At 50.4% G+C, this 25,061-nt stretch overlaps 1 protein-coding gene across 2 annotated transcripts in view; it reads left to right on the plus strand.

Moving 5' to 3' along the window:
- The window catches only part of MORC2 (MORC family CW-type zinc finger 2), a 55,524-nt gene that overhangs the window by 17,975 nt on the left and 12,488 nt on the right, over positions 1–25,061 (plus strand). For both annotated transcript variants that reach the window (XM_036762878.1, XM_036762888.1), the window contains exons 3-14: positions 261–295; positions 12,681–12,749; positions 12,992–13,082; positions 18,077–18,185; positions 20,012–20,171; positions 20,359–20,470; positions 21,048–21,173; positions 21,748–21,827; positions 22,410–22,492; positions 23,412–23,497; positions 24,679–24,819; positions 24,906–25,060. In XM_036762878.1, the coding sequence (XP_036618773.1) occupies positions 261–295; positions 12,681–12,749; positions 12,992–13,082; positions 18,077–18,185; positions 20,012–20,171; positions 20,359–20,470; positions 21,048–21,173; positions 21,748–21,827; positions 22,410–22,492; positions 23,412–23,497; positions 24,679–24,819; positions 24,906–25,060 (1,247 nt within the window). The remainder of the gene's footprint in view (positions 1–260; positions 296–12,680; positions 12,750–12,991; positions 13,083–18,076; positions 18,186–20,011; positions 20,172–20,358; positions 20,471–21,047; positions 21,174–21,747; positions 21,828–22,409; positions 22,493–23,411; positions 23,498–24,678; positions 24,820–24,905; position 25,061) is intronic.

Here is a 25,061-nt window from a genome sequence, read left to right on the forward strand (position 1 = left end):
TGTGTCCCATGGTCTCATCCCACAACTGGGAACCCAGGTACCCAGGAGGTATGAAGGTGAGGCCTGTTGCTGACTGCAGGCGCAAGATCTTGGCACCACGTGTGTTTGCAATCCTTTTAAATCTCCCCCATCAGAGTCCGGGTCAGCGAATGTATATTAATCTGGGAAGTGATAGAACAGACCAAAACCTGGGCTGAGGGGAGCTTGCTTCATAGTCCTACTTTACATACTGATTCTCTCTCTCTCTTTCTTTTTTTTAGAGATGCTGATGCCACCAAAATAGATATTTATGCAGGTAAGCCAGACGTTCAGTCTTCCAGAACCCATTTCTTCTTGTGCTGTCGTTGCTGGGCTGCAAAAAGGAGAGGGTGGGAAAAGGAACAATTAGCTTGAATTCATGTTGCCTTTGAAAAAACACCAGCTTTAGAGTCCAGGTGCCTGTGTTACTTTCTGTGTGACTGTGGGTAAGTTGCTTAACATCCCCAGCTCTCTGTTGTTCCATCTGTCAAATGAGGATGTTGAACCAGATGACCTTTATGGAAAAGTGTACCCACAGAGATAATGTCTGAATGGCAGTGAGTCAGCCTCAGAGATTAAGTAATACATAAGTGCCACAGATCATGTAGATGAGTCGTAGGAGATGGAGAGATGTGAGAGATTGAGGCAGAAGGTCCACCAGCCAGGTAGCCAGCCAGTCCACAAGGAAGGAAGTGAAGTGCCCAGGCCTTGGCTGAGCAGGAATGTGACGGGAGAAGCAGAAACACAGCCAAGGAAGGCCATTAAGGGGACAGCCTCTCAAGGCCTCACTGGTCTCTGTGCTTCTCCGCTCCGCTAAGAACCAAGGCATCCTGCTCTAGAGGCTTTCAAAGGAAATGGCCAGGTGTTCGGCTCCCTGGTTCCTTAGCTTCTGCCAGTGCGGGGACACAGATGGTTGGCTGAAGGACTTGTCTCTGGCAGGGATGGAAATTGCTCACTTGGCTTAGAATTTTCAGGTCATCACCAGGCTTGATTGGCTCTGTCCTTTTGCAATGATATCTTTTCCCTTGATTGGATGTAGAGATGAAGGATTTCGGTATCGTTATTCATGACTTTGCATTCTGTTTGTTGACTGAATGTAAGGGAACCTTTCCGTCTTTATCGTTTGAGCAATTGAAAGTTGGAAAGGGAGCAGAGAAAGGCAGCTTGGAGACTTCATGTGACCTGCGTCGTTTGTTTTTTCTAGAAGAACTGTTTCTGTGGGAAAGGCAGTGTGGTATAGTGGAAGGTGCTGGTCTTGGAGTCTGCAAAGCTCAAATGCTGACTCTGACGCTAGCTGTTTTGATCCTGGCCAAGTCACTGCTTTGGGCCTCAGTTTCCTTATCTGTAAAATGAGGATAGTAACATCTGTCCAACAGGGTCCTTGTCAGGGTCAAGTAGGACAGTGCCTGAAAAGTGCTTTATGTAACAGCACATAAATGGCAGCTGTTCTGAGAGGTTTGAAGTAGTTTTGAACAGAATTAATGAGATTTTGAGAACTGTGATCTGCCCTGATAATCCTTTATCTTTCGGGGATCAGTATCATTCTGCAAAAAGAAACTTCCTTGTGACAAGTACCAGGCAAATGTCACTCGTGTGACATTTTTCTTTCATGGTGTTGAACCTCCCCAAAGGGAGCTCAGTTTCCCCTTTCTCCACCTGCAGTGAAGGAAACATGCACTGCCCTGGGTTTGATTCCTGAAAACCTAAAATAGTTCTGGCCACATGTTTGTTCCAGAAGAAAAGTCCAGGAAAAAGGAGGTTGTTGGGCACAGCGACACTTGAAAGAAAGGCTGTCAGAGCCAAGTAGCCATGGGTGAATAACGTGACCATGGTCATCATGAAGGAAGGAGCTGTCGAATCCTGAACATTCACTGGGAAGGACCTGGAGAGATGATCCTTAGTCCAGGCTTCTTCATTTCTATAGAGGCTCCATCTCTATACTACATCTGTCTGACCTCAGGCAAGTTGCTGGACAGACTCCCTTTGCCTGCAGGCAGTTCTTTATCTTCAGAATGAAGGTCGAGGTAGATGGGTCCAAATCCATGATCCTGTGATCTTCATCCATTAACCTAGTGTTAAAAGGAATGAACAACTGTGTAACCTTGATTCTCTCTTTAAAAACTATTAACATTTTTTAAAAATTGAGGTCCAGATTCTCTCCCCACCCATTGAGAAGGTGAGCAGTATGATCCTGATGCTTTCTTACATAAACCCAGAAGGCCCCCCGCCCTGCCCCCCCCCCCAAAAAAAGCCCTAGCTAAGTGGAGGATGATTTGTCTCTCTGTTGAGACACAAGAAGTGGCAGAGTTGGCTTAGTCGCATGCCCAAAGAGGACAAGCATCACTTGAGGGAGTCTTGGATTACCCTCCTATGTCAGTGTGCTCCAGGAAGACAGATGCAAGGAAGCCGTCCTGGTGCTCACAGTCAAGCTCACGCGCCCACCTGTACTGGAGAGGAGGAAGAAGGGAGGGGAGCGTTTTTAAAGAACTTGACAGAATCCTCCAAATCAGGGCAGCAGATACGTGGTGACTTTAACATGAAGGCAGGTGAAGGGGAGGAGATGGCACAGACTGTCAGAGAATTGCCTGTTGCTTAGAATCCTCATGCCTGACAATCCTGAAGATGAATCTAACAGACACAAACATATTTCTATACTCAAAAAAGAACCAGTCTTGGAGAAAAGTTTATGTACAGTTTTTTTTTTCCAAAAATGTGTAGCTATGTGTACATATGTATACACACGTGAACACATATAATGAAGGGGTAAAAAAAATTGTTCTGTCTGGTGTCTCCTCTGGAATTCTACTTTAATCATTAGACTGCTAAAGATGATCAGAGGGAAATGTCGATTTTTGGAGAGGAGGTGGGAGAACAGGCCCACTTGTGAATATGGAATCATATACAAAAGTCACTCAAAAGTGCATCCTCTTTGACCCCATGATACTACTACTAGGCATGTATCCCAGGGAAATAAAGGGCAGAGAGAGGACCTGTATGTTCAAGACTTTATAATAGCAAAGAATTGGAAACAAAATTCGGGGCCACCCTTTGAGAAATGGACAAATCAGCTGCGGTCTGTGAATGCCCCCATACCCCCGAGCGTTCTCTGTCTGCACCTTCTGGACTTCCTTCAACACTCAGCTCCAGTCAGAGCGCCACTCCGGCCTCCCCTTCCTATTGGATAGCTCCTCCCAGAATCTCCACCCAAGGAGGGTTATAGGACCAGCCCTGACTTCCCCCCCCACCCAGGCTGCCCTGTGCCAGCTGCTGCTTCTACTTCCCCCACCCCCAGCTTTTTTTCTATGTTATTTCCCCCGATGGAATGGGAGCTCTTTGACTTTCTGCTTTTACTTGTATTCCCAGCACTTAGCACAGTGCCTGGAACATAGGAGGAGCCTAATACAGCCCCAGCCACCGGGAGTGCCTTCCCCCTGAGATTACCTCCCTAACGCTGCCTGTCGCTTGTATGTACGTAGTAAGTACATTGTCCCTCCCGTTAAAATGTAAGCTCCTTGAAGACAGGGACTGTGATTTTGCCTTTGTATCCTAGGACCTAGCACTGTACCTGGTACATAGTAAGTGCTTAATAAATGCTTATCAATTGATATGAGTGTAATAGAATGTTATGGTGTATAATAAAGAACAAATGTGACAGATTTAGAGAAACATAGGAAGACTTCAGGCTAAAGAGTAAACATCTTGTGTTAGTCTGGAGGTCTTCCTCCAGAACTTCTATTGGGAAGGTTGTCAAGCTTCCTGTTCACTGGGTGGGGGCCGGGTGGGCTGGACCAAATGCCCTCTGAAGTTCCCTCCAGCTCTGAGTCTGGGACACCAAAGTCAGGGCCTTTCATCTGTGCCACATTGCCAGGTCTTGATAGGGTCTGGATAGAGATGTGGAGTTAAGTAATTTAATTCAATAAACATTTACGAAGAACCTACTATATGCCAAACATGCATTGTATAAGTGCTGGAGATACAAAGAGTCAAAAGACAGTCTCTGCCCTCCTTGCTCCCAATCTAATGGGGGAAAATGATACAAAAGGAAGTGGAAAAGGGGGAAGGGAGCAGGGAATGCTCAGTGCCTGGGCATGATGTTCATGATGTTCCATGACATCAAAAAACAAGCAGAGCCACTGATGGAAAATGGGGACTTGGCCACACTGAGGCAAACAGCAGAGTCAGAGCCATTCGTACTGTGACAACATGAAGAAGAACCAAGAGAACTCGGAGCTCGACTGGCAGATGCAGACGGTAACAGTGTCAGGAGGCTAAGAGGAAGTGGCTCCCACAGTGTGGCCTGTGCTATCATCTGCCTTATGGGAGGATTGTTGGTACTTGTGTTTAACCAGCTTTCATGAATTCCTTCTCTTAGTGCTGGACATAAAGAACAGTGAATAACACTGCAAAAAAAAAAATAATAAAAGAGATTGACTATTTTAATGGATGGCACATGACCAAGTTGCCAGTGCAAAAGTCGCATTAGAATAGGTCATCTGTGTGCAGTCAGATCATATGAACAAAGGTCATAATGTCAGTTTATAAGAAAAGCTCCGGATGAGAAGGCAGAGGGAATGGCCTCAGTGGAATTTCCATTGAATGTGCTGTTGATACTGAAAGTTGGGAAATAGAAAGACGGTCAAAAGGACAGAAGAACCCAGAGGCTGATGGCTGACAGACATTTACCTAGCCAAAACAGAGCACCAATAAAGGGAATGTTGCTTTAATACAAGTTCATGAGACCGGGGGGGGGGGGGTGGTGTGGGGGAAGATTCCAAGAAGCATTGCTTTATAAAACTGCCAAAAGCTGTGGGAGCAGAAACAAGGGTAGAGAAACGTTGATGTGAGACCCGGCTGAGTCCATCATCCCAAGATTGGAGTGTTGCACGGGTGAAGCTGGCGAGAGTTCAACACAAGGACAGAAAATGGAACAAATGTGTTGATATTGTTAGGGAAATGGGTCATCCTGGGCCTTGAAGAAATAGTGCCATAGAGAAGAAATTGAAAACTGCAGCTGGACCAGACCAAGGATACACAGAGGTCATCAATCTGGGAGGCAGCACCGTCACGAAGGCATGGAGGAATCACGCACAGGGCAGCTCAGTTGGGGAAAGAGACAAAAGATTGGAAGAAATCAGAGAGCCATACTCAAAACGCCACTGAGAGTGTATCAGCAACTACAACCTCTGTGCTTTTCTTTATTAAATCAGGGTGATAATGATCTCAACAGCATTTTGAGGATATCCTTGATGAAAATGTAAGAGAACAGGTAGGCTTTTACTAACATTTCTCTACAATTGTGAAGTTTTATTTTTACGATTGACCAAAATGTGCAGAAAATACAAAGCCTTACTGTACATGATTGCCGATGACCAAAATTAAATTTTAAAAGGTGTTTGTCATGATAGACCCTTAAAAGGCTCCACCAAGGAATCTTTGATGCGTGTGTTAGGGTGCGATTCTTTGATGAATGGAAGTGTCATCAACTGTTCAATTTTCAGTTGTTACTCTCAACTGAGGAATAATACAAAAGTATCTGCTAACCAAAGGTGTTCATCACTGTCATGGAGGCTGCCTTGTGCCTGATCCAAGAGGAAGAGCGATTCTCTTTAGAATCAGGAGAGGCCATTCACATGCTTCTGTTTGTGAGGAACAGTGGACAGTTAGATCAAGGCCCTCAGCACCTCTTCACTGTGGTCCAGAATTATTCAAAAGTAATTGGTCTCAAAGTCCATAGGAGAAAAATTAAGTGTGTGCAAAACATCTATTGTCCAGTGTGACAGGCAGCTGAATGACCAGAGTGGATTGGGTTGTGCCTAGGGAATTGTGCTGTGCCTTTAGTGATTCTCCACTTTTTACCGCACATGTCCTGGCAGTGTTAGGGGGCCACAAACACAGAAATGCAGCAGTCGTAGTGGAGAGCAGGCTGGTGCTGGGGAGGCTCATGCTGGATAAGAGTGAGCTGCACCACCTTTCCAGCGATGACCAGGACTCAAGAAGCAACTTGAAGGATGTCATTAAGGAAATAAATGTTCAGAAGAGGAGGCAAGGCTGGTCACGTGAATGAAGTGGAAGGTTTCGGACAGAGACCCTTCTGTTCCATGGACACTTGTAACACCTCAAACACTCAGAGGAAGGCCTTCATGGGCATGTTGGGTGGAGCTTCTTCTGAAGAGTATAGAGAAGAACACCACAGGATTCTTGTAGGATCTGGGCCAGTAAAGTGAGTGCCCATGTTGATGAGGTCATGCTTGGGACCTGTATGTTGAAGCATGCAGAGCCAAAAAGTATCAGTTCTGTGGTGTTCATTTTCTATGCCCATTTTCCCAGTCTGTTCTCCTAGGCCTTTAGCCCCCTGCCCTCATACCTATTGCCTAGGAGTCTTCTCCTTGGGCTCACTTCCTTTTTACTCCTTTGTTTCCCTTGTGGGAATCACCTGGACCGAGAGAAGCCACAGAGGTTTTCATGAAAAGTAAGGACACCCATTTGGGGGGGGTGGAACCAAGATGGTGGCTGGAAAGCAGGGACTTCCGTGAGCTCCCCACCAGATCCCTCCAAAAGCCTATAAAAAATGGCTCTAAACAAATTCTAGAATTGTAGAATCTACAAAATAGCAGAGGGAAGCAGGGATCCAGCGCAGGACAGCCTGGATGGTCGCTGGGTGAGGTCTATCAATCACAGAGCTGGGAGCAGAGCCCAGCGTGGGTGGCGGCAGGACCAACCAGACCAGGAGCCAGGCGGAATGGGCCCTAGTGCCCTGAATCAGTAAGCTGTGGCAGTTACCAGACTTCTCAACCCACAAATACCAAAGACAACAGAGAAGGTTAGTGGGAAAAGCTGCTGGGGACAGAGCGAAAAGAGTTCCCGGTTTGGCCACCGCCGCCCCGGGGCCAGCCGAGGTGGTGCAGCTACAGAACTGCAGCTGCAGTTGCTTCTGGCCCCAGGCCCACCTGGTGGGAGGAATCAAGTGGCGGATCAGAGCTGGAGTGCAGAGCCAGCTTAAGATCTGAGTCAGGTCCAGGTTGGTGGTTCTTGGGGAAGGGGAGGAGTGCTGGTGTGGCAGAGCTGGCTATGTAGAAATAGCTCTGGAAACAACGGCACATCCCCTCAAGCTTGGAACAAAGTACTCTTTACTCTACATGCAGTGATACCCCAACAAAAACTCGAGGGTCAAGTAAGTTGGCTGAGAACACGGCCAGGCAGCGAAAACGGACTCAGACTCAGTCTCAGACTTTGGAGTCTTTCTTTGGTGACAAAGAAGACCAAAACATACAGCCAGAAGAAGTCAACAAAATCAAAGAGCCTACATCAAAAGCCTCCAAGAAAAACATGAGCTGGTCTCAGGCCATGGAAGAGCTCAAAAAGGATTTGGAAAAGCAAGTTAGAGAAGTAGAGGAAAAATTGGGAAGAGAAATGAGAATGATGTGAGAAGACCATGAAAAACAAGTCAATGACTTGCTAAAGGAGACCCCCAAAAATACTGAAGAAAACAACACCTTAAAAAATAGACTAACTCAAATGGCAAAAGAGCTCCAAAAAGCCAATGAGGAGAAGAATGCCTTGAAAGGCAGAATTAGCCAAATGGAAAAGGAGGTCCAAAAGACCACTGAAGAAAATAGTACCTTAAAAATTAGATTGGAGCAAGTGGAAGCTAGTGACTTGATGAGAAATCAAGATATTATACAACAGACCCAAAGGAATGAAAAAGTGGAAGGCAATGTGAAATATCTCATTGGAAAAACCACTGACCTGGAAAATAGATCCAGGAGAGACAATGTAAAAATTATTGGACTTCCTGAAAGCCATGATCAAAAAAAGAGCCTAGATATCATCTTTCAAGAAATTATCAAGGAGAACTGCCCTGATATTCTAGAGCTAGAGGGTAAAATAGAAATTGAAAGAATCCATAGATCGCCTCCTTAAAAAGATCCCAAAAAGAAAACTCCTAGGAATATTGTTGCCAAATTCCAGAGTTCCCAGGTCAAGGAGAAAATACTGTAAGCAGCCAGAAAGAAACAATTTGAGTATTGTGGAAACACAATCAGGATAACACAAGATCTAGCAACTTCTACATTAAGGGATCAAAGGGCTTGGAATACGATATTCCAGAGGTCCATGGAGCTAGGATTAAAACCAAGAATCACCTACCCAGCAAAACTGAGTATCATGCTCCAAGGCAAAATACGGATTTTCAATAAAATAGAGGACTTTCAAGCTTTCTCAGGGAAAAGACCAGAGCTGAATAGAAAGTTTGACTTTCAAACACAAGAATTAAGAGAAGCATGAAAAGGTAAACAAGAAAGAGAAATCACAAGGGACTTACTAAAGTTGAACTGTTTTGTTTACATTCTTACATGGAAAGATGATGTGTATGATTCATGAGACCTCAGTATTAGAGTAGCTGAAAGGAATATGCGTATACGTGTGTGTGTGTGTGTATATATATGTGTGTGTGTGTGTATGTACGTATATATGTAGATTATATATATATATATATATATATATATAGACAGAGGGCACAGGGTGAGGTGAATATGAAGGGATGATATCTAAAAAAAAAATCAAGGGATGAGAGAGGGAGATAGGGAGGGATAGAACGGGGTAAATTATCTCGCATAGAAGTGGCAAGAAAAAGCAATTCTGCAGGAAGGGAAGAGGGGTCAGGTGAGGGGGAATGAGTGAATCTTGCTCTCATCGGATTTGACCTGAAGAAGGAATAACATACACACTCAGTTGGGTATCTTACCCCACAGGAAAGAAGGAGGAAGAAGATAAAAAAAGGGGGACGATAGAAAGGAGGGCAGATAGGGGGAGGAGGTAGTCAAAAACACTTTCACAAAGGGACAGGGTCAAGGGAAAAAATTCAATAAAGGGGGATAGGTTAGGAAGGAGCAAAACATAGTCTTTCACAACGTGGGTATTGTGGAAGGGTTTTACATAATGATACACATGTGGCCTATGTTGAATTGCTTGCCTTCTTAGGGAAGGTGGGTGGGGAGGGAAGAGGGGAGAGAATTTGGAACTCAACGTTTTAAAAACAGACATTCAAAAAAAAAAAGTTTTTGCATGCAACTAGGAAATAAGATACACAGGCAGTGGGGCATAGAAATTTGTCTTGCCCTACAAGAGAAGAAGGGAAAAGGGGATGGGAGGGGAGTGGGGTGACAGAAGGGAGGGCTGACTGGGGCAATCAGAATATACGCCATCTTGGAGTGGGCGGGAGGATAGAAATGGGGAGAAAATTTGTAATTTACACTCTTGTGAAAATCAATGCTGAAAACTAAATATATTAAATAAATTGTAAAAAAACAAAACAAAACAGGACACCCATTTATAGATGAATGGTCCCAGCCCAAATGGCAAGCTCTAGGGGCTAGCCCTGATCTGGAACCACACTGGTATCCCAGCCCTACCAACAATCGAAACATTTAATACATCAAGCATTTATTAAGTGCTTTACTACGTGCCTAACGCTGTGCTAAGCACTAGGGATACAAAGAAAAGGGTCTTATGGACACACATAACCAGGTATCATACTGAGGGGGTCTTTAAGCTGATTCTCAAAGGAATCCAGGGATTGATTCTAAGAAGTGGAGGTGAGGAAGCATGGGATACAGCCAAAGCAAAGGCGTGGAAACTAGAGATGAGCATTGTGAGTAAGGAATGGCAGATTGGACTATATGGCTGGGCTTTTGAGTGAATGTAGTAGGGCAAGAATGTGTGGAAAGCCTAGAAAGAGGATGGAGCTGGATTTTGCAGAATTCCAGATGCCAGAGCAGTTTGCTCGCAGAGACACTTCAGCTGGAATTCAAGTTCCTGCCCCGCCAGGTGAAGGAAGGGAATCTAATGTGAACAAGGCGTGTCCTGGGGCAGCTTGTTGCCTTGGTAAAGGGCACTCCCTGCCCCCCCCCCCCAATTACGGCACACATTGGCCCAAGGCGGGGGTAGTGGCAATCTCCAGCATGGAGGAAGCTGTTGGCACAAACTAACATCTAGGCCTCAGAGAAACCTGGGGTGACGTGTCCTGTGCTCTGGAAGCTCTGACTGCCCCATGGCCTGGAGATTCGTCAGAATGTCTGAAATGGATTGAAATAAGACAGAATTACAAACTAAAGCAATTATATTGAAATAAGAGTTATTAAACCTTTTTTAGAAACATTCTCAGTCCCCAGGTTAAAACCTTCTTCCTTATATGGAGGAGGAAACTGAGGCCCAGAGACCGTCTTTATGTAGTACAGTGATTGAATAAAAAGCATTTATCAGCCCTTAGTATGTGCCAGAGAAGGGGAGACAATAAACATTTCTTAAGCACCTCCCCTGAGCCAGACACTGCTCAGAGCTCTACAGATACAGTCTTATTTGAGCCTCACAACCACTCTGCCAGGTAGGTGCTGCTATTATCCACATTTTCTACAGTTGAGGAAACTGAGGCACATGGCATTTAAGTGGCTTGCTTGAAGTTACACAGCTAGGACATGACTGAGGCTGACTTGGCAGTCAGTTCTTGCTGTCTCCAGATCTGATACTTGTCCTCTGCAGAACCCAGGTGCCTCTAGGGAGGTACAAATACCCTGCCCTCAGGGAGTTTCCATTTTTTTTTCCTAAATGCCATACACTTGCTGGGAAGTTTGTTAGCAGGCCCTCTGAAGTAATGTTAATTTGATTACTGTTTGAAGTAGGCCCCATCCCTGTAAGTGCTTCTCTTCCTTGTAGAGGGGCTGCCCCCACCCCAGAACCATACAGACAGACTGGGGGGGACAGTGTCCCATCTACCTCCAGAACCCGGCCCCACCAATGTGGCCATTGCCAAAGCTGCATCCTACCCAGAGCCAGGCAGGGATCCGGGCAGCCCTAGCTCTCCCCAGCATCGCTCTTGTAGAGATACAATAAAGCTGGTAACCTCTGAAGCCCTAGTTCTAAATCGATGACCCTGTGACCCACCTTGCGCCTTCAAGTAGTTTTCTCAATAGTTTGTTGCTTCTGGAAGAATATTTGGGGCTTTTTCTGCCCTGCTTCCCTCCATTGCATCTGATTTGGATTTCCCAAGGGTTCTTGTCGCTTCTCTCCTCCCCCCAGCCTTCCCAAAGCTGTTCTCGGACTCGTGGACTTTATTAATGGCATCATTTGGGGGCATGCATATTATTTCTAGTCTGTCTTGGACTAGGTTTCAAATAATTTTAACTAGATCATTTAATTGAAGGCCTGAAGTAGGCCAGTGAGACATTCTTGAGGCATGGCTATAGAGTGCCGTGGATGAGCAGCTCAGGGCCTCCCCCATCCCCGTCTTGGATGGCAGCCTCAGGGTGGGGCATGTTCTGGGCTCCAGGGGCTCCCTGCCAGGGTGTGAGTTTCTTCATGGGACGTGGAGGGCAGGGAGTTAAGGTGCAGAGTTCTAGGCGGAGGTCTGCATGTGTTTGGGGTTCTGGTACACCCTGATGGACAATTGAGGGTGTGTCCCTTGTCCCTGGCATAGCCAGGAGAGAGCAGAGCCAACATTGGGACTGCCAGATCATAGGGAAGTGGAAATCATGTTATACCAGGAAGAGCTGGAAGAAACACAAGATGTTTAGTCTGGAAAAGGGAAGGTGTGCCCAGGGCAGAGGATGGCTGGCTAGGGATGGAAAGGCTTGTTGAGTGGAAGTGGGGGGAGAATAGAACTTGGGCCCAAGTATAGAAGGTTCCTTTTATCTTTTTTCCCCAAAAAACAAACAAAATTTTTTTAAGTGGTAAAACAAAACCATACAGTAAAAGCTCAGAGCAGGAGAAATCAAAACCTGAAGGAAGAATTAATTACAAGGAGAAGGGCCAGCTGGATGGACAAATGATAAAAGGTGAAAAGGCCTGCAGACCTGTGTGGTCATTCCATCTGTTAGCAGTAGTTCTGGGTACAGCAGTGGGCAGGCTCTCATTGGCACTCAGAGAGTGCCTGATGTCCCAGTGATTGCTTCCCACCCTGTGTTGGTGCTCAGGTGCTCCTGAACTGGCTTCTCCAGGTCATGAGGCCTTCTCCAGTGACGGCATGTTGCACATCTCCATTCCAGGCTGGCCAGTATTGTACTTGGGCTCATCCTGGTGGTCAGTCCCCAGTTTCTTAGATTTCACCATGGTGGAGTTTCTTTCAGTCAATTTGCTGCAGAGGGCAGGGGCCGGCTGTTTTTGCCTGGAGACCTGAATCCCATCCTGGGTACTGCCTGCTCCCTCTCTCAGTACAACATTGAGAAGGGCTCCTTTGACCATGGTCAGATTCCCCTGTGCCCTCTGGTGGGGATACTGGCTCAGTGCAGTCTTCTGAGCTGCCCCTCGCCTCCTTTGTTCTGTGGAGAGATGTGGGAGATGGTCCAGCTGGTGTGGGCCCAGCATGGGGCAGGTGGCCCAGGAAAGGAGTAGAGGGGGCAGGGAGGTGAAAGTTGGGCTGCAGTGGGTGGGTGTCTGTGACGTCAAGGTCGTTCTGTGCCATGTGAGCAGATCTTGATGGGGTCTGTGTTGAGATGTTGATGGCTCTGTTAAGTGCCACTGAGACGTTGCCCAGACTAAAAAGGGTTGGGAGACCCCTAGTGGGGGCTTCACCTCCAGGGGTTTGTGAGCCTCTGGACTCTTGGGACCAGCAGCTTGCTTTGTTGGCTCATGCTGCTGCCCACTGACTGCCTCCTGATGCTTCTTCACAGAGCACCGAGAGAACCTCCAGGGAGGCTTCATGCTCTGCTTTCTGGATGATGGCGCAGGAATGGATCCAAGTAAGTAACTGGGGGGAGGCAGGGGAGTGGGAGTGGGGGTAAACCCCCCCCCTCCACAAAGCATGGCTCACATGGGAGTTGGTCTTTGGAAATCAAATGGGAGACTTGACTTTTATCCCTGTTGGATTTGCTCATCTTTGATCTGGCCCAGTGCTCGAGCCTGTCTGGATGCTCTGGGAGCCTGATTGTGGCAGGCAGGGCGCCAGGTCTCCTTTCCCACCCTTCGATGTCTTGTGTTTCAGGTGACGCTGCCAGTGTCATACAGTTTGGGAAGTCGGCCAAACGGACACCCGAGTCCACGCAGATCGGGCAGTACGGCAACGGCTTGAAATCGTAAGTATTGGGGCAGCCTCTCAAAGGCTTGGCTCCGCTCAGAGACCTCGAAATGCTACTGGTGCCCCCCATCTCCTCCCCACTCATCCTCCACTAAGTTACTAATTTCCACACTTTATCATTGCTGTCTTTGGACCATCTTTGGAATGGGAAACAATTCAGACAGGCCCAGAAGTCTTTATCGGAAACCAGTTAGGGGTCCTGTGAAATTTTGAGAGATAGAAAGTTGTTAAAGGTGTGCTTGTTTACACCTGGTTGTTGGAAGGCTGTGTCTGCTCCCCAGGTGAATCATGGCCCCAGATGTCTGGTTGTCCTTTTTCTCCTTGAAGAATTTCTCATTATCAGCACTGGGGAAGAGTCACCCCCCCAACCATGTCCTTCTTGTGGCACAGGGACCAGCAGGGTCCTCGGTGGCTTTGCTGAAAGATTACAGGCTCCAGGCAGGCAGTCCTGCCAGCCTTGAAAGGGATGAGTCTGGTGCTGGCAGTACCTCGCCAACTGCATGCAGAGGCTTGCCTCAAGGCTCGTGCGGGGAGATGAGGGGTTTGCCCTCATCCTCACGTGGCAGGCCTGTGATCTGCTGAATCAGGGAAAGAAAGGCCCACGGGTTCATGAGGTAACAGAGTGATTGTTGATGGGCTGACTTGGGACACTCTCTATAGACAGGCAGAGATGGCTGCCAGCAACCTCTGGGCTTGCTGATCCCAGGAGAAACGTGCCCTCGTCTCGGCTGCCCGGCCTCCCTTCTCAATTCTAGGCTCCAGTTTGCTGGGGGTTCGGGACATGGTGTTCTGGCTCAGTGCAGCCTCCAGAGAGCGATTTCTGTTTCTGAAGTGCACATACCTTCGGGTAGAATCAGATGATTTAGGGGAGCTAAAGTCAATGCTGATGGAAACCTGAGTCGGGCTGCCACGGGATGGCCGTGGGGTGTTTTTGTTTCGGAGGAGGAGCTGTGCTCGATGGCCTTGGCTGGGCTAAGTGCCCAGCGAGGCTGGATGTAGGGAGTAGACCCAAAAGAATAGCAGCTGTGGAAGTCATGATGGTCCTACCCACCAGAGCTTACCGTCTTCCCAGCTCATCGAGGTGCTCCCCCAGGGAGCACTCGAGTTAATGTCCTTCCTGTCTTTCTACTCCTCCTGCAGTGGTTGAAGGACGTGTTACGGAATATTTGGATTGCTGTGGGTTGGGGAGCACTTATGGAGAGAGTGGTCAGGGTGGTAGGATTGATTGTTGGTAAGCCAGTGGTGTTCCCTTTTGGACACCATGCCTTAGAAAGGGGGACCCATGTTGGACAGTGAAGATGGCACCATCCTCAGGTTTATTCAGAAGCCTGGAAGAGAGATATTCCAGGGGTGAGGGTGTAAGAGTGATTGGAAGGACCATCACACAAAGCAGGGCTGAGTTTGTGGGCCAGGGCCTCAGGGTAGGACAAGGAGGACTTGTTAAGCAGAGTCTGTCCCTGTGTGAGGAGGTCCACCCTCTGTCCCTACTCTAAGGAGCAGTGGGAGTGGCATCGTGGGAATGCAGGTAGGAAGACGTGGGTTCATATCCTGCCTCTGGCACTTAGAAGCTATGTGACCCTGAGGAAGGCACTCCCCCTGCTCTGGGCCTCAGCTTCTTCATCTATAGAATGAGAGGGGTTGGACTGAGTGCCCTGTGAGGTCTGCTGGACCTTGAAATCCACGCTCTGACAAAAAGCTGCCCCAAATGAATCCAGGGTGAGCTTTTTGGAGGGGTGCGAGGCAAGAAGCTTCCTGGAGAGTGTTGTTAGCACAGAGTTTTGGAGGTAGCAAAGGATTGATTCTCCAAGGGAAGTCAGGAGGGAGGGAATTCCAGGTATGGGGAGGGCAGTCAGTGCAAAGGGATGTGGAGACAGGAAATGGAGGGCCACTGGCTGGCCCTCAGAGCCCTGGATGAGAGGGACGAAGTATCAGGTGGGAAAGGTGATGAAGGTTCCAGATGCCAGGCAGAGAAGCTGGCAGGTGCCATCCAAAGTGGGCAGACTGGCTGCCCATCCTCGGGGGGGGGGTCTGCTAAGGTGGGCAAGATGCCCATGATTCTAGGGATATCTGCCAGGAAGCTGAGTAGCTGTGACCTCAAGTACAGGGATGGGCTGCCGATGGATAACCAAGGGCGTCACCATCATCACTTGGCATCTACTTGGAGTCCTTTACCAGCAACCACTGTCAGTTATGTCTGGCTTCATTCATCCTCAGGAGGCCCTGGGGGCAAGGCCCAGCCTCCCAGACTCCAGGAGGAGCCTCCCAGTGGGGATAGAGCTGGGACCCAGGACTTCCCAGGCTGGCAGTCAGGCCTTTAGGCCTTGGCTGCTGCTCCTTCCTCTGCTGGCAACATCCTCATTCCCTCTTTACTGTTGTTTCCACCTGTGCTTTAAAGGCAGCTAACTCCCCCACGTGCTTATATTAGAGTTATCCAAATGAAGAGGAGCATGGAGAATCTGCCCCCCAGGCTGTGATGGGTGCTGGGGCTCGTACTCTTCTAGGACCATCCGTCCAGGGTGATGGAGGCAGCCAAAGTCTCGGCCTCAAGAGCGTTTCAGCACCTCCATCTTCTGCCTTTGCAGATTAAGGGGAGACCCGCTGAACTAGACCATCAGGAAGATCTCTTCTGGCTGTGATCAAGGTTCTAGAAGAATTTTTGTCAAATTAGGGCAAAAGAAAGACCCAGCTCAGCATCGGTGAAAAGAGTTGGCATGCTGCCAGCACTGGTTAAGAAGGGAGGAGGCAGCAGCAGGGCAGGGCCCGGCAGCCACCTGGATGCTGCCCGCATTGTCCCACCCACCCTGGCATGTGCAGGGATCTGTTGGTGCACAGATAACCTGGTCCCTGACCTGAGACGTAGGACTGAGATGCTGTTTGGGAAGCCCCTCAAGGCCCCTGGGAGAGAGGTGTGAAACGGCACTGTTGTTTAATCGCCTAATAAAGACCTGCCCTTGGCCTCTCTCTTGGGCACTGCCAGTGGTGTGCCGCCCTGGCCTGGCTCTGGGAAGACACTGGTTCCCACAAAGGTTGTGTATCTACAGGCGGGGGTTTGCCTAGACCACAGGAATCTAGAAAGACCCCAAGAGCCCCGGAGCTGGGTGGCTACCAGAGCATGCAGGACTCTACTTAGCTGACTTGGGCCAGTAGCATGGCCCAGTGGGAAGAGCTCTGGAGGCAGGTTCTGCCTGCAGCTTAAGGCGTTCATGTCTCCATCAGCAGAAGGGGAAAGCATAGTCATTTGGGCTCCTTGTTGCTCTCAAGTTGGTACTATTGTAAGCATATTGAATATTTTGCAGGGCTTTGTATGTTTGAGGCCGAGTTTTATATATATGTGTAAGTCAGGCCCTGTGTACATATATGTATATATATATATATATATATATATATGTATGTATGTATGTATGTATGTAAAAGTCAGGTACTGTAACACCTGTTTGGATGGGCAGGGAGCCCCACAGAATCAAAGGCCATTTTATGTTCAGTCCCTGCAAGGCGTGAGGTGATCAGGGGAGAGTCTGAATCCTGGGGGTCACTGTGGGAATGGAGAGAAGAGGTGGGATCCAAGCAGTGTGATTCGTGGAGGTAGAAAGGGTGAGGTGGATGGATAACGTGGAGCAGAGGCCATTCCCAGGAAGAGGCTCTCTGGAGGATTCTTGGAGGACAAGGGCAGGATTGCGGGCAGTACCATTGCATTAGCCCAATGGCATCCACAGGTGGAGGCGCCCTTCTATACACACAAGGCAGGGCTTGCTCCCACGGAGGTCAGGAGAAAAGCAAGGACACTCTTAAGGTCTGTCTGAAGAACTGTGGACTCGATTACGGGAGGCAGTGGCACAGGACCGCCCAGCGTGGCATGCCCTCATCAGAGCAGGCGCTATGCTCTACGAGCGAAGCAGAATTGCAGCAGCTCAAAAGAAACGTGAGATGTGCAAATTTAGAGATGTCTGCCCTCCAGATGTTTCTCTGGACTGCTTGTGCCCAACCTGTGGTGCAGCCTTCCAAGGTCGTACTGGTCTGCTCTGAACATCTGGACACACTGGACCTTGATCCCCACGTAGTGACGTCATTTTGGTCCTCCTCAAGAACAAAGGACAACGACCAACTGGATGCTTGTCAGCTCACTCTGGATTTCCTGCCCTGGTGAGATGTTGCTCCCGGGGGTGTATGGAAGTTACTCTTCAGCCTCTCAGTTTTGCTGCAATGTGACCTGCGTGCTCCCAGAAAGTACCACACGATGCCGAATGCAGAAGAACCACAGATGTTAAAAAATAAAAGACAGAAACCTAATAAAAAGGTCACCAGGTTTTATATCTGGTCTGTGGTAAGACATAGATAATGCCTTCATAAAGCTAGGCCCCACGTGAGCCCTCAGAGCTCCCACCCTGCCTGTCCCCAGGACCCTTGACCAGAAGTGGATGCCTGGAAGGTTCATCTGATTGGGCACTCACTGTGACACAGTGCCCTTTTCTACGTTCTCACTGTTTCTCTGGGAAGAAATCACACAGAAGCAATTCCCATGATGGGCAGAACAGTCCCTGATACCTGAGTTGTATCAAGAAGAATTTGTAATCTGGCAGACCTGACAGTGGATGGTGGCAATCCCCGTCCCACAAGAGATCAGTGTTGCCCACACTCTTTCCCACCCTGGCCTTGGCCTTGGGAGGTGGGCGGCCAGCTTGTGATGCCTCCCCTCGCTCAGCTGCATTGGGGAGGTTCTGTCTGGCTGCCCCTGAGAAGGCCGGGGCACCAAGAGGTCCAATCTGCAGCCGTGCAGAGCTGAGACACAAGCCTGGGTGCTAGAAGGGAACCTGTACCAGATGGCCTCAGTGACCAGAGAGCTCGCCTCAGGATGCTGAGAAGTGAGGAACCTCTACATCCCACCCCCAGTGTTTTCCCCCAAGTGCTCCGTGACTCCCTGGAGAGAGAGAACACGAATCTTTGGAGACCCCCTTTCCATGTCTAAAGAGAGTTGTTTTGTTTCCTATTCTCTAGGGGGTCCATGCGTATTGGGAAGGATTTTATTCTTTTTACCAAGAAGGACGATACCATGACCTGCCTCTTCTTGTCTCGCACCTTTCATGAGGAAGAAGGTATTGATGAGGTAGGCACACTTCTGTTTGGCTTTGGGGAGTTCCTTCAGACACAGCTGGCCTGGTCTGCCTGCCCACGTTCACTGACACACTGACCCTAAGCCGGCCCTGCCTGTGGAATGGGGAGCACACGGCCCCTCTGGGAAGCTGTGTCTGGGTGGAGTGGTTAGGAGGACCAGGACTTCAGAGAGAGGACTCTGCTTGGAGCATGGCAATCACCAGGAGAAGTTGGATGGGCTCTAGAGGAGGGAGAAGGTTGCCTGTTTAAGGCCAGGAGGGTCGTCTGCCTCTCAGATGGACCCTGGGAGAGCGTCCGTCCTCTGGCATCACAGAGAGCCTGTGTTGAGGCAGCTTTTACATGTGCCCCAGAGGGAGCCTGGGGCCTCTCTCTGGGGTGAGCTGGTACAACCAGGCCCAGGAAATGACTCTTCTTATGGTGTTGATGGGGCAGGGGGCCAGCCTGTGGGAGGAGGCCGGAACCAGGTGCCCGGTGGTGTTTCTGGAGTTTTCAGAACACATAACATTCAGCTCTTATATCCCTGTGACCAGTCCACTGAATCATGTGGGTATAACAGAGCCCAGCCCCAGCTTTGCACCTTGGTTTCTTGGCTTTTATAGCTGCCTTGGGGAGATGGTGAGCTCCCTGTCACTGAAAGGCTTCAAATTGAAGTTGGAGGACCTCTGGAGGCAAGGGATGTGGCAGAGGAGACACCTTATCAGCCTGGAGGGTCTCTAACTTTATCTTGGTTTGCAGCCTCCCAGACCCAGGGCCGGAGGAGGGGCTCTGGGTGATCCCTTGGCCAGTTCCCCCTTCTCAGAGTGGCGTCTGACATTTGTAGTCAGAAGCTTTATCATGGCCTCGTGCCTCGTGCTGGATGTCAGTAGAGTCCAGGGCTTGGAGGGAGGAGATCAGGCCCTTTCCTTTTCTGCGAAACAGCCGGGGGTGGGGTGGGGGGGAGCACATTTCACAGGAGAATGTTGCAATAAAGAGAAACCAAGGCACAAAGTTCTGACAGTGATCGATTTACCAGTATGGCTAGCAAACACCAACGCACCGTATTCAGTACCTCTCAGTCGAGGGTGCGTCTGACAGACAGCCGCCCTTTCCTAGCATTTACATGATGACTTTACAGGTGTGTTTCACTCCCGATCGATCGGTGCTGCTCGCCGGGTGGGCCCACATCCTGTCCCCAGGCTGACTCTCCTCCCCCCATGGCTCATGGATTGGAATTCTGTGCTCTGGGGGAGTAGGGAAGTCAAACTCAGGGCCTGCACAGTCAAGGGGGAATTTGACCCACAGATAGTGATTCTGATCAGACACGCTGAGTGGACACAATTCTCAGTCAATGATTATGGAAAATCAGTTTTCAGATTCCACAATAGGCAAGTGAAGCTACAGGTTTAAGGGAGCTCAGACTCACCAAACGAGGGGCCGACCAGCACGTTTGTATGTGGATAAATGGAAAATGATCCAAAGTAAAGTGGCGTTCAGCTGGGCCAGACCGGCCCAGACAGTGACCCGAGGGCCAGGGCCCTGGGCTGCTTCCTTGGGGCTTGTCTCTCACTTGCTCTGAAATGGGGGTGCTGCCTCCCGAGTGGGTTGTGGGGGAACGAGTGCCTTTAGAAGGGTGCAGGCTCTTAAGTGCTGTGGGAAAAGGGCGCGGAGGCTGCCATCCAGGCGGGCCTTCCCAATCTTTGCACTTTGTAGGGGCAAGGGTGCCTCATCAACGTGTGCCACACCCAGGTCCATTTTGGGGCCACGCTGCTCCTCCATCCTCCCCCCCAGCCCAGCTCCTGTAAATACTGAAGGGCTGTGTTGCTTCCCTCTGGTCTCCAGGTGATTGTACCACTGCCCACCTGGAATGCTCGTACTCACCAGCCCATCACAGAAAACATGGACAAGTTTTCCACTGAGACTGAGCTCATCTATAAGTACTCGCCCTTCAAATCGGAGCAGCAAGTGATGGATCAATTTAAGAAGATCTCTGGGGAGACAGGTAAGTGGCTGTCGGTCCTGAGGTGGACGTGACCATCCCTGTATCACCAGGAACAGTGGGGAGAGTGGCGACCCATGTGCTCTGTCCCAGCCTCACGCTGGGAGGAGATGAAGGATTGGCCACTTGGGGATTGGCGCAGGCTCCCATGTCACCCATAGTATGAATGACATCCAGCATCTACTCCTAGGAACGCTGGTCATCATCTTTAACCTCAAACTCACTGACAATGGTGAACCTGAGCTAGACATTGTGTCGGACCCCCGGGACATCCAGATGGCTGAAACGTCCCCTGAGGGCACGTGAGTAGAGAGGTTTTGGGCTGGGGCAGGTGGCACAGTGGGCATTGCAGACTGCACTAGCTGGGCATAGGCATTCAGGCTTGGCAGCATGCCCACGTACCCTGCTGGCACAGCCTTGCAGAGTGGGCTCTTCCCCCTCCCACTTCTGTAGGACTAGAGTATGTTCTTGTTGGGTCCTCAGCATGGTCTCTCTAGGGGAGGTGGGCAGAAAAGGATTCCCCACATTTTATAGAGGAGGAAACAGCTTTTCAGAGAGACCCAGAAACATGCCCACAGCCATATGGCTCACACAGCCCACCTGGCATCTTCTGAGTACAGACCCAGGCTGTTTGCCCTCGTGCTCATGGTCCCTTCTAGAGCTGCAGACTCTCCCTTAGGGCTCTAGGCCAGGCCCTTCATTTGACAGGAAGACGGGGAGATGATTTGCCCAGAGGGCCACATTGGTTGATCAGAGGGAGAACCAGAATCTGAATCCACCACCCACATCTGGCTCAGCATTAGAACTCAGGGGGCTCAGGGAGGGGGCACTAAGGGACTTGAGAAGGAGAGAGTGAGGAGGAAGCCCTCATCCCTGCAGGAAACCCGAACGCCGCTCCTTCCGCGCCTATGCTGCTGTCCTCTACATCGACCCCAGAATGAGGATATTCATCCATGGTCACAAAGTGCAGACCAAGCGACTTTCCTGCTGCTTGTATAAGCCCAGGTGGGCACAGGCCTTGGCGGTGGGCGGGTCTCAACCAGAGGTATGGGGTAGGAGGTTTGTGAGGCCCCCTGCCAGAGGAACACTGCCACTGAATGTCCATGTGGGAACTAACCCAACACCATTATTTTAGAGGAAGAAGCCCTGCCTTGCCCCAGCTCTCCAGGTGACAGAGCAAGGCTCCATCCCTTAGCTGCTATCCCAGGCTGGGCTCTCTGCTGCACCTCCCAGAGCCTGGGCACTGCCAGGAGCTGCTGCAGCTGGACAGGCAGGCTTGCCCATTGGGGAGGCTGTGCCCCAGCACGCCTGGAAGCTTGCATGCTGGACGCATGAGAGCAGAGCCTCTTGGGGCGCCATGACAGAAAGCCGAGAGCAGGTCTCTGGCTCTGTTCATGGGACTTCTTAGTGTCCTGGGATGGCTGGCCCCATGAGTGCCCCAAGGGGCAGAGCAAGCTTAGAGGGAAGGAGCCGGAGCCTTGCCCCATGGGGAGGTTGCAGGGAAGGTCTTGAATCTGTGGGAGTTGGGGGGCTGGCTGGCACCATTTCCCTGGAGCCTCAGCTCATCCTCTTGCCACAGGATGTACAAGTACACCTCCAACCGCTTCAAGACAAGAGCTGAACAGGAAGTGAAGAAGGCGGAGCACGTGGCTCGCATAGGTAATGTGTTCTCTCCCCACCCACCTCCCACCCCCCACCCCATGCATCCTTCATGTGCCCCTTGGCCCTTCCCATCTGGCCTCTAGGGCTAGCTCTGCCCTTCCTAGGCAAGGCACCCCTACGCCCCTTTAGATTCTGCTCTGGGGGACAAGCCCAACCCTGCCATATGTTTCTAAGAATGGGAGCTTGTCCTGGGGGAGGACACTGCCCTCTTGCCCTGGATTCTGTCCCAAATGATTGGGGCTTTGAGATCTCTTGGTCCCAGAGCCTCTCTATCCCTGCTTGCAGGCTGAGCAGCCTTCCCCTTCTGTTGACGAGAAGAGATTGGCCTATAGCTTGTCATTCCCCCGCCTCCTACTCCCACTATATGGAGGAGGGAATAGGGACCCCAGGTCAGATGGGGAGTAAATGGCAGTGCCTCCAGTTACCTCCTCAAGCTACTCGAGAAACTGGGCCTGGCCCCTCACCCCAGTTATCCTGACTCTTGGATTCACAGACACCCCATCCCACTGCCTCACTCACTGAGGGCCATCCTCCCTATTCCTTCTCATATCCCTCATTGTGGCCTTGTTTGGATTTCAGCGGAAGACAAGGCTCGAGAGGCTGAGAGCAAAGCCCGAGCGTTGGAGCTGAGGCTCGGAGGGGACCTCACCCGGGAGTCCAGGGTAAGCCATCAGGGCTGCTGGCAGCCTTTCTGCCAGGACGGCCCACCGTTTGTCCTCATCATGTATGGGTGCAGGATGACCCCCTAGCCGTCCTCATGCACAAGCGCAGGACAGCCCACCATCCATCCTCATGCACAAGCTCGGGATGGCCCACCCTCTGTCCTCATCACACACAGGCGGGACAGCCCACCCTCTGTCCTTGTCACACACAGGCGGGACAGCTCACCCTCTGTCCTCATCACACACAGGTGGGACAGCTCACCCTCTGTCCTCGTCACACACAGACGCAGGATGGCCCACCCTCTGTCCTTGTCACACACAGGTGGGACAGCCCACCATCTGCCCTAGTCACCCACAATAGTGTGTTGGGGATGACTGGTTCTGAGGAGCATGTGTTCAGAGTGAAGAATTCCTGATGTAGAGTGAGGGGAGCGGCCTCCGTTATTGGGCGTGTGTTTGCACATGCTGAGAGGTGGCCCCTGGAGACAGATGCGACTCCTTGAAACTCTGTGGGGTTGAGCAGAATTGCTCTCCCTTCCCTTTGAAAGCCATCCAGGTGTTGAAGACAGCGGTCTGAGTGACTTCAAGGGGCCCCCCTAAGTTTTCGCGGTGATTTATTGATCTCATGCACCAGGCTGTGTGTTGGGGTTACAAAAAAAGGTTCTTGCCTTAGGAAGCTCCCAGGCTTCACATCCTCCTTCCACTTGCCCGGGGTGGGGCAGGAAGGGGAAGCAGCAGGAGTGGTTTTGAGTCCCTCAGATGGGGTATGCCAAGCTGAGCCAAAGCTGGCGGGATCATCACCTCTTCCCTGCTGATGGCCAGTGGTTTTCGATGACGAGGGGGCTCTGTGCAGGTGTGGTCTCCAGGACTTTGGGGAAGCACTGTTGACATGCCATCCCCTGCCTTCCCATCTCTCTAGGTGGCCTTGCGGCAGATCCAGGGCACAGCCATTAACCTGCGCCGAGAAGCCGACATCAAGAAGCGTATCAAAGAGGCCAAACAGCGGTGAGTGCGAGGGCCAGGCCGGGGAGGGCCCCCTCCTCTCAGGCTTCGAGGAGGTTGTCCTGCTGCCAGCCTCCCCTGGGCGCTGCTGCAGTGACTTTAGTCACTAGAGCTCACACGGGCATCACTTTGTGGATTAGATAAAAAGCTTCTTTCACCTGTGACTGAGAGGGGGCCTGGGCTCATGAAAGGGAGGGCCCCTAGTGCCTGGAGAGGTGGGAGAGCAGTGCCCGGAGGGAGGGTGGGGGCAGACTGTCTTGGCACCTGGTTCAGTTTGAATGCCCTGGTGGGCAGCACATTCCTGAGGTCAGCATGTTAGCTCACATTTCTATGTCCTTTTAAGGTTTTATTACTAGGTGCTTCACAAACATGCTCATCAGATTCTGAATGGTCCTGGAGGCAAGTGATCTTAGTATCTCCTTTTTACTGATTGAGAAACTGAGGCTGAAAGGTTAGAGACCTTGAGTGAGGTCACAGAGCAAGGAAGCATCCGAGGCAGGAGCCAGGCCTCTGTCCTCTCTGTCAGGAGCTTAAACAGAATTCCTTCTGCAGCCATAGGAGTGGTCGCATGCTGTGTGAATGTGGTCATCCAGGCTGCCCAGATCTCGAAGGCTTAGAGCTTTGGCAGTTGGCTCCCAGTGGGCATTCTAGCCACGGCTCCTGACAAGGCTCTGCTAGGGCCTCACTCGGTGCAAGGCATGGCTGTGCTGCCACAGGAGTGTAACAGAAGGATCAGGGGCTTCAGCTGAAAGAACCCAACTGTGGGTGGCCTCGCATGTCTTCCTGGCTTTGAAAACCACACTGCGTCGAAGCCAAGTTTATGAGAATTGGGAGAGACTTGTGGCAGTCCCACTGTATCTTCAAATTCAACTCTGGCCACATGTTTCTGAGCCACTCGATGGTCTATGAGGGCAGGGACTGGTTTTTGTTCTTGTCATTGTATTCCCAGCATGGAGCGCTGTTGGCTCGACTATGTATATCCAAACGTTGTCCAGGCCACTTGGGTTCAACAGGCTCAATGTTTGCTTCCTCCCCCCACATCCTGAGCACAGCCTTCCACCTTTGCCAAAAGCTCTGGGATCCCTGAGACTTTGCCATCCTTCAAAAATGGGCCTTCTGGTTTTCTAAAAGAGCCCCAAGATAAGCCATCTGCTTGCTATATTGATTCCCTCATCTCCCTCCAGGGCCCTCAAGGAACCTAAGGAGCTTAACTTTGTCTTTGGGGTGAACATTGAGCAGCGGGATCTGGACGGCATGTTCATATACAATTGTAGCCGCCTGATTAAGATGTATGAGAAGGTGGGCCCGCAGCTTGAGGGAGGCATGTGAGTATCTTCCAAGCGCCAGATGGAGGCTGCCTCTCTTGGGGACCTGAGGGTCTCTGAATGATGGGCATCTTCCTTTCTCCCAGGGCCTGTGGTGGGGTTGTTGGAGTGGTGGATGTGCCCTATCTGGTCCTGGAGCCCACCCACAACAAGCAGGACTTTGCTGATGCCAAGGAGTACCGGCATCTGCTGAAAGCTATGGGTGAACACCTGGCCCAGTACTGGAAGGATGTGGCCATTGG

This window comes from Trichosurus vulpecula, chromosome 1 (assembly GCF_011100635.1).
Source record: "Trichosurus vulpecula isolate mTriVul1 chromosome 1, mTriVul1.pri, whole genome shotgun sequence".
Classification (NCBI taxonomy): domain Eukaryota; kingdom Metazoa; phylum Chordata; class Mammalia; order Diprotodontia; family Phalangeridae; genus Trichosurus; species Trichosurus vulpecula.